Below are 9,264 nucleotides of genomic sequence, written 5' to 3'. Positions count from 1 at the left end.
AAAGCCGAGGCGACTTCCAACGCCGCTCTCGGCGCAAAAAACAAAACAAAACCCGCCTGCAGCCATCCAGCCAGCCCACAACCTCCTTCCTCGGCTGCCCAGGTGGACTGGCGCCACTCCGCGGAAGAAGGGAGGGTCTATATATACCCAGAGGGGGCGGGGCGACACCTGGGGTGGGCGTGGCCAGGGTTCCGCCCCGCCCCCTTTGGCGGAGGTGGAGGGGGCAGAGGCGGCCGGAGTTGCGAGGAAAGCAGAAGCAGCGGCCGAAGCAGCAGCAGCGGGGAAGTCGCGGCGTTATCCCAGCCCAGCGTCGGACCTTCCAAGCCCCGTCAGCGCGGAGGACCCTCGCCGGCTCCTTTGCTCGCTCGCCCGCCGGCTTCCCTCCCTCCCTCCCTGCCTCCTCCTCTGCCCCATGGGCTGGCCGCGGCGGACGGGCGCTTGGGCGAGCCTCCTGTGGGGCTGCCTCTCCGGTGAGTGGCCGGCGGGTGACGGGCTTTACGGACGGGTCCCTCTCTCTCCTTCTCTCTCTTTCCTCCCGCTGCGTCTCTTCCCCAATGCCCGGCCGAAGTTTCCCTTCCCTGGCCGTCCCCCCCGCCCGCCAAGATGGCCGAGGGACCTGTTTCCCTGGCCGGCCGCCCGGGGAACTCAGCCTGGGCTTTGGGCAGGCAGGGCGGGAGGGGACAGCGGGCAACGGCGGCCAGGAGGCGACGCCCTTTCCGCGGCTCTCTCCTCTCTCTCTCTCACCTGGCCGGGCGCTCCGCAGGGAGGGGAGGAAGGAGAGAGGGAGGGGGGAGTTTCAAGCGAGACTGGGGGAGGGGGAGGGAGGGAGAGGGAGGGAGGGGGGAGTTTCAGGAGAAACTGGGGGAGGGGGAGGGAGGGGGAGGGGGAGGGGGGAGTTTCAGGTGAAACTGGGGGAGGGAGGGGGAGAGGGAGGGATGGAGGGAGGGGGGTTTCATGTGAAACTGGGGGAGAGGGAGGGAGAGGGATGGAGGGAGGGGGGAGTTTCAAGCAAAACTGGGGGAGGGAGAGGGAGGGGGGAGTTTTAGGCAAAACTGGGGGAGGGGAGGGAGGGAGGGGGAGGGATCGCCTTCTCCCTCCCCCCCTCCCCGCTGGGGAAACGCGGAGGGCAAGGGCTTCCTTGGGGATCTCCTTGCGATCCCTTCCCTCCCCTCCGCCGAGGGAGCTTCGCCTCCCTTCTCCGCTGGCTGCCTTTGCCGAGCGAAAAGAAAAGAAGGGGAAGGGGAGCAGGAGGGGGAAGGGGAGGGGGAGATCTGCCTTCCGAAGGCCCAGGATCGGGAGGAAGGATGGAGAGGAAGGGGATCTTCTCGTTTTCTAGTCGGATCATTCACAGCAGGGGTTTGGGAAATAAGGAAGGGACGCGGAGGTTCGAGCCCGGGCACCTACAAAACCACCATCTCCCCCTGGGTTTCAGACAGGATCCCTGCCGCGTACAAACCACGGTTTTAGGGAGGCACCTAAACACTGTTCATTTCAGGTGGGATCCCTGGCGCTTCACAAGCCATGATTTCCAATATTGTGCCTAAAATCCATTCATTTCAGACCGGATCCCTGGCACTTAACAAGCCACGATCTCCCAGTGGGGGCCCCTAAAATCCATTTCAGACTGGATCCCTGGCACTCAACAAGCCACAATCTCCAATAATGTGCCTAAAATCCATTCCTTTCAGACCGGATCTCTGGCACTTAACAAGCCACGATTTCCAGCAGGGCCCCTAAAATCCATTTCAGACCGGATCTCTAGTGCTTAATAACCCAGGATCTCCCAGCAGGGCCACCTAAAATCCATTTCAGACTGGATCCCTGGCATTCAACAAGCCATGATTTCCAGTAATGTGCCTAAAATCCATTCATTTCAGACCGGATCCGTGGCACTTAACAAGCCACGATCTCCCAGTGGGGCACCTAAAATACATTTCAGATTGGATCCCTGGCACTTAACAAGCCAGGATCTCCCAGTGGGGCCACCTACAATCCATTTCAGACCGGATCCCTAGCACTCAACAAGCCACAATCTCCAATAATGTACCTAAAATCCATTCTTTTCAGACCGGATCCCTGGCACTTAACAAGCCACGATCTCCCAGTGGGGGCCCCTAAAATCCATTTCAGGCTGGATCCCTGGCACTCAACAAGCCACAATCTCCAATAATGTGCCTAAAATCCATTCTTTTCAGACCGGATCCCTGGCACTTAACGAGCCACGATCTCCCAGTGGGGGCCCCTAAAATCCATTTCAGGCTGGATCCCTGGCACTCAACAAGCCACAATCTCCAATAATGTGCCTAAAATCCATTCCTTTCAGACCGGATCCCTGGCACTTAACAAGCCACGATCTCCCAGTGGGGCACCTAAAATACATTTCAGATTGGATCCCTGGCACTTAACAAGCCAGGATCTCCCAGCGGGGGCCACCTACAATCCATTTCAGACCGGATCCCTGGCATTCAACAAGCCACAATCTCCAATAATGTGCCTAAAATCCATTCTTTTCAGACCGGATCCCTGACACTTAACAAGCCACGATCTCTCAACAGTACACCCCAAATCCCTTGACTTTTAAAACACCCCCCCATAAAGTGTTTGTCCTATAGCATTCTCCACCCCCCCCAAACTTAAATGATTGGGGTTCCTTCTATCTCGGCCAGGCTCCCTCCTTCCCCAAGCAGCGTTTATTACAGGCAGGCCTAGGATTGTGTCTCCAGCAGTGATGAGGTTTGCACCCATCTGCTTTTTCGGGGGGTGGGGGGGGGGTTGGGGACGAAAAGGCAGCCGAGGTCCCCCCCCCCCCCCCGCTTGTGTTTCTCAGCCCCTGGACTAAGTAGTTGCTAAGCTGCTCCCTCTTGCATCTGTCGAAGGAGGGAAGATGCCCTTGCTAAGCCCACCGGCTGTTGCTCGCTCGGGCTTTCGAATCCAGACCTTCTGGGTCAACACAGCCCTGGAGGTGCTGTATTCACACCACCTGCTAACACCTTTCCCCCCCCCGTCCCCCCCTGTTTAGGTGGGCTTGTGCCGATGGGGCATCTCGATATTGTGAGAAATCTGTCCTCCCATTACAGGTTGCGCGGGCACAGCCCTCGTCTTCCGTTAATCCAGGTTTAGCAGCTAGCCACTGTTGGGGGTGTGTGTGTGTAAACCAGGACTCCTTGGGCAGGGCTGGGAGTCGGAGAAGGAATCCGGCACCACCTCTTCAGATGAAGGTGTTTTATGAAAAGGCAGAAGCTTTGGGGGGGGGGGGCAGGGGGAGGGGGCTGTTCCTTGGGGTGCCAAAGGTGCTTTTTCAAAAGGCAGCTGGGTTTTGTTTTTCCTTGAAGAGGTTTCGCTTCTCATTTCAGAAGCGCTTTCAGTTCAGGAAGAATGATCTTACATCATTCACATGTAGTAAGAAATCCTCCGAGCCTCACTTGGTATTAAAGGTGGAAAAGAACTGATTCTGAATAGGCTAAAGCCACCTGTTTGAATTTGAGCAGGCGGCCTCCCTCCTTCACCTTTCTTCCTTTTTTCTCTTTTCTCCTTCCTTCCTTCCACCCTCTCACGCTCCCCTTCTTCCTTTCTTCCCTTCCTCTCTCCCTTTCCTTTTCCTTCTCCCCTCTCTTTCACTTCTCCCTCATTCCTTCTTTCCTCCCTCCCTCCCCTGTCTCTCCCTTCTCATTCCTTTCTTCCATCCTCTCACCCTTCTTCCTTCTCTTTCTTCCTTCTCTTTCCCTTTCTCTTCCTCCCTCCCTCCCTCCTCCTTCCTTCTTTCTTCCCTCCCCATCTCTCCCTTCTCATTCCTCCTTTCCACCCTCCCTTCTTACTTCTTGCTTCCCCCCCTCCCTCATTCCTTCTTTCCTCCCTCCCACCCCTGTCTCTTCCTTCTCAATCCTTCCTTCCATCCTCTTACCCTTCTTCCTTTTCTTTCTTCCTTCTCTCTTTCTCTTCCTCTTCCTCCCTCCCTCCTCCTTCCTTCCTCCCTCCCCATCCCTCTCTTCTCATTCCTCCTTTCCACCTTCTCACCCTCCCTTCTTCCTTCTTGCTTTCCCTCCCTCCTTCCTTCTTCCCTCCCTCACTCTCCCTTCTTGCTTTTCCTCTCTCCCTTCTTATTCCTCCTTTCCTCCCTCTCACCCTCCCGTCTTCCTTCCCTTTCTTCCTTCTCTCTTTCCCTTCCTCTTCCTCCCTCCATCCTCTCACCCTCCCTTTTTCCTTCCCCCTCTCTCTTTCCCTTCCTTCCTCCCCTCCTTCCTTCCTCGCCGTCTCTCCCTTCTCATTCCTTCCTTCCTCCCTCTCACCCTCCCTTCTTCCTTCCCTTTCTTCCTGTCTCTTTCCCTTCCTCTTCCTTCCCGTCCCTTCTCCCCGCCTTCCTTCTTTCTTCCCTCCCTCCCTTCCCATTCCTTCCCTCCCTCCCGGTATCCTAAACTAATGGCTTTGAACCAGATCCCTTCCAATGCTTTCTTTCTAGTGCAGTCCTGTTTTCTGCAGGCCCCTCCCACATTTCCCACCATACCCTAGCAGAGAATTCCGGGATGCTTTCTTGCCTGAAAGGTGCCAGGTTCGAATCCTTAGCTTCAGGATAGCTGCCCCCATCTCTTTTTTATGGGGAAAGTGGGTCATGGACACTAAATTACACCGCATAGGGGACTGTTATGAGAGACAATGGGATTGTGGAATGGAATTTTCTCAGAAAAAAGTACCTCAACCCTGGCAACTTTTAAAGACTGATGGACTTCAACTCCCAGAATTCCCCCAAACCTCTCTTCAAGTTGCCACGTATTGACAAATACTATATTCTAAGACTAGGGGTCCCTAAACTTGGCAACTTTAAGACAGCTTGCCTCCAGAAGTTGTGAATGCCCCAACACTGGAAGTCTTTAAGAAGATGTTGGATAGCCATTTGCCTGGAACGGGATAGGGTTTCCTGCCTAGGCAGGGGGCTGGACTAGAAGACCTCCAAGGTCCCTTCTAACTCTGCTATTGTATTGTACTGTATTACTTGGGGACTTCAACTCCCAGAATTCTCCAGCCAGCCATAGCTTGTGGACTCCAACTTTTAAGACTTGGGGACTTCAACTCCCAGAATTCTCCAGCCAGCCATAGCTTGTGGATTTCAACTTTTAAGACTTGGGGACTTCAACTCCCAGAATTCTCCAGCCAGCTCTGCTGGCTGGAGAATTCTGGGAGTTGAAGTCCCCAAGCCTTAAAGTTGCCAAGTTTGAAGACCTCCGTTCTAGACACTAATCTAAGGTCTCAGGATTTTTGCAGCCTTTTCAAGGGAGTTAATTCCTGGAACATTCCCTTCTCCTATTGTTGCAAGCCTGCATAGCTGAGCTGCAGAATTTCTCTTAAAAGCTGGCATTGGCTAACCCGTTTGGATTATGCATGGAATTTTGTTTTTCTGGAAAGAAACTCCTTTTGGCCTGGCTCACGCTGAGCCCTTGGTATCTGGTCTCTCCTCAGCGAGAGCCCAGGTATAGAGTGATCTGTAAACTATGGCTTAGGCATTATGTTAGCAGTGTTCCAATATCTCAGGGGTTGCCACAAAGAAGAGGGAGTCAAACTATTCTCCAAGCACCAGAAGGCAAGGCGAGAAGCAATGAATGGAAACTAATCAAGGAGAGAAGCAACTTAGAACTAAGGAGAAATTTCCTAGAACAATCAATCAATCAGTGGAACAATTTGCCTCCAGAGGTTGTGAATGCTGCAACACTGGAAGTTTTTAAAGAAGAGATTAGATAACCATTTGTCTGAAGTGGTGTAGGGTTTCCTGCCTAAGCAGGGGGTTGGACTAGAAGACCTCCAAGGTCCCTTCCAACTCTGTTATTCTATTCTATTCCAAATTATGCGCCAACTCTGCTGGTTGTGGCCCAAGTTTGCACTTTCTTTTGTGATTTCCTGCGAGGTCCAGTTGCATCACGGTGTTTTGTTAAGAAGTGCCTGAGGCTGGGTGGATTTAATTCACTAAGGAAACTTGGAATTGCTAATTAAAACAATTGGACATGTTAATCGGTTTGTTTTACATTCCAGACCGTTGAAGTTTTAAAAAACCCGGATATATGCATTTAGTGCTACGGGGCGCTGGGCTGCCGTATCAAAATCAGAAGCAGAATTTTTAAAAGCTTACCTGCCTTCCGAAATAAACTTAAAAGTACCACTGAGTTGGAATCGGCTTTCTGAGTTTCCATGCTTTCAGTGCTTGGTTTAGGAAAGAAGGAAGGAAGGAAAAGAAAGAAGGAAGGAAGGAAAAAGAGAGAGAGAACGGATGAAGAGAGGGAGGAGGAAAGTAGGAAGGAAAGAAAGGAGAATGAAGGGAGGGTGAGAGAAAAAGGGACCGAAGGAAGGAAGGAAAAGGAGAGAAGGAAACGAGAAAGGAAAAGAGGAAGGGAGAGAAACAAAGGGAGAAGGAGTGGGAGAGAAAAGAAAGAATAGGAAAGTAAGGGAAAGGGAAGGAAGGAGAAGGGAGAGAGGAATGGAGGGTGAGAGAAGGAAGAAAGAATAAGAAGGAAAGGAAGGAGAAGGGAGAGAAAGGAAGGAAGGAAGGACACCTACAGGAATTCAAACAAACTTCTTAGACTATTTAACTGTGAGGATTTCTAACTATGTGATTCTAAGATCATTCCCAACTTCTGGAAATGCAGGACTTTTAGCCAAAGTGGAGGGGGGGGGCTAGGCTCAGCTCCCCACGAGGTTCAGCCAAGGAATTCGCCTTGGCTTCCCATCTAAACAGCCAGTTTAGTTGGGAGTTTTCTCCTGGAACGCTTTCCAATTCTCCAGCCACCCCTTGCCAAACTAATAAAGGAAGAGCGGGCATTCGAATGCCCTCTTCGACGGAAAGAAAGAAATGGGGGGGGGAGGTGCAAGACGAGATACACCTGCTTGGCATTTTGGGCAGGGGGTATCATTATGGGATATCCTGTGCAGACGCGCCTCTACGCCTTCCCTTCTCTTCTTTTTGGGCAGAGAGATAATTGCGGGGTGACAACAGCCTGGTTCTCCCAAGAGAAAAGTGCTTCGTTTTTTGGGATCGCTCATCCGGTTTGGGGATCCCTGGAGGCTCTTCCCGGTGACACCAGGAAGCGTTGCAGGAAGCCTCAAATCCCCGACGGGCTGCCTCCTTTGGAGGGAGGGATTTTTATGGTTTTCTCCGGCTTGGTTATTTTGGAAATTCGGAGAGCTGTGGTTTTATTTGTTCCGACACTGGAGCAGCTTTTAAGAAGAGATTGGAGAACCATTTATCTGAAATGGCACAGGGCAATGATGGTGAACCTTTTCAGCACCCAGTGCTCAAACTGGAATGTGGGTGCATGTGTGCATGTCAGAAATCCAAACACTAGCTTGCTGGTGTGCGCATGCCTGTTTCCCCCCCCCCCGTTTTTCCGGCTGGAAAAATGGCCCGAAAACAGCCTAAAATGGCCTGTTTTTCGTGGGTTTTTCGGCTGTTTTCCGGCGCGCAAAGAACAGGTGGCGGGGGGGGGGGGGGACGACGACCCAGAAGAGTAGCTGGCAACTGTGTGTGTGCCAACAAAGAGGGCTCTGTGTGCCACCTCTGGCATGCGTGCCACAGGTTCTCCATCAAGGGCATAAGGTGTCCTGCCTGAGCGGAGGGTTGGACTAGAAGACCTCCAAGGTCCCTTCCAACTCTTGTTATTCTATTCTATTCTGCTTCCTGTGGCTCAGAAGTAATGGTTATTATCCTTTCACTGGCCCAGCCCTTTGGGGGAAGATTAACTGCGCCTTGGCAAATAACTCATCGCTGATGGATGTTTGCATCTTACCTGTTTAAAACCTTTCGCTGTCAGGTGGCAGTTACGATGCTGGTTGGGATGTGAGAAGCGTGGGTTGGCGTGCCCGTTTTTGGCGTGCTCTATTCTCTTCCCTTCTCTTTATTTGGGGGGGTACAGGCGGTCCTCGACTTAAAATGACCACAGTTAAGCCGAAGGTTTCTGTTGTTGCCGAGGGTTACATGCGTTTTGCCCTGTTTTACAACCTTCCTCGCCACAGTTGTGAATCCCAGCAGTTGTGAGTCGCACGAATCAGGCTTCCCCCGTGGACTTTGCGACCTTCTGATGGGCAAATCCCACGGGGAAGCGTGATTCCCTTCACAGTCGTGTGACTCACAACTGCTGGGATTCACACAGTTATCGCGTGACCCCTGGTTATCGCGACCGTCCGAAGCACGAGTTAAGCATCTGAATTTCGATCTCGGAGAGTCACGAACCCATGAAGCGAACTAACTGTCTCCTGCAAACTCCACTCCTCTTTTATTCCCTCTGGGAGGGGCCATTCACCGTCCACCTGTGGCCTAACTCCCAAGTCGACCCCTGTTCTTTAGCTGTTCCCTTTGTGTAGCAACTCTGTGCATGCGCACACTGGGAACAGGCTCCAGCTGTTCTTCTGCCTCATTGATGTCTGACTCCGAAGGCAGCTGATAGCCGCCGCATCCCTCTTTATACTAAAGCAGTGTTTCTCAACCTTGGCAACTTGAAGATGTCCGGACTTCAACTCCCAGAATTCCCCAGCCAGCGAATGCTGGCTGGGGAATTCTGGGAGTTGAAATCCGGACATCTTCAAGTTGCCAAGATTGAGAAACACTGCTCTAGAAGTTGTGAACATTCCAACACTGGAAGTTTTTAAGAAGAGATTGGATAAGCATTTGTCTGAAATGGTGTAGGGTTTCCTGTTTGAGCAGGGGGCTGGACTAGAAGGCCTCCAAGGTCCCTTCCAACTCTGTTGTTGTATTCTATTCCAACTGCAGGGGTTTCTCCCCAAATTGTATTGCAAAATGTGACATGTATGACCAAAAGCATCTTTAAAAGGTTAAACCATGGCAATTGGACCAGTTTCGGAAAGTTTCCCTCCCTTCTAATTAAAATGGCAAAGTTAGAAGGTTTGCTACCTGTGCTCTGGGATGGATTAGAAGACCTCCAAGGTCCCTTCCAACTCTGTTATTATGCTGGCTGGGGAATTCTGGGAGTTGAAGTCCGGACATCTTCAAGTTGCCAAGGTTGAGAAACACTGCCCTAGGGGGTTACAGATAGTTCTCATTTGATTCTTTCAGGGGGATTCTGGGAGCTGAAATGCACACTTCTTAAAAGTTGCCAAGGTTGAGAAAAACTGGTACAGACGGTGCTTTCGCCATCCGGGAACGCTCAAAAGTTGTCATTTACAGGGCTGGGTGCGTGAAAATGTTTTTCCTCTTCATTCGGGTGTCCTTTTCCCCTTAGTGAAGTTTGGTGATGTCACCCAGAATGTATTTCCCTCCCCTCCTCGGGG

The 9,264-nt window shown here is 52.0% G+C and overlaps 1 protein-coding gene across 1 annotated transcript in view; it reads left to right on the top strand.

Annotated features, from left to right (window-relative positions):
* The first annotated feature begins 244 nt into the window (after positions 1–244).
* NECTIN2 (nectin cell adhesion molecule 2) overlaps positions 245–9,264 on the top strand; it is an 83,281-nt gene continuing 74,261 nt past the window's right edge. The window contains exon 1 of the mRNA XM_087727858.1: positions 245–470. Within this exon, the coding sequence (XP_087583984.1) occupies positions 413–470 (58 nt within the window). The 5' untranslated portion in view covers positions 245–412. The remainder of the gene's footprint in view (positions 471–9,264) is intronic.

This window comes from Thamnophis sirtalis, unplaced genomic scaffold, assembly GCF_051295495.1.
Source record: "Thamnophis sirtalis isolate CommonGarterSnake01/CBP01778 unplaced genomic scaffold, rThaSir2_p1.2 scaffold_13, whole genome shotgun sequence".
NCBI lineage: Eukaryota > Metazoa > Chordata > Lepidosauria > Squamata > Natricidae > Thamnophis > Thamnophis sirtalis.
This window is presented reverse-complemented; position numbering and strand designations above follow the sequence as displayed.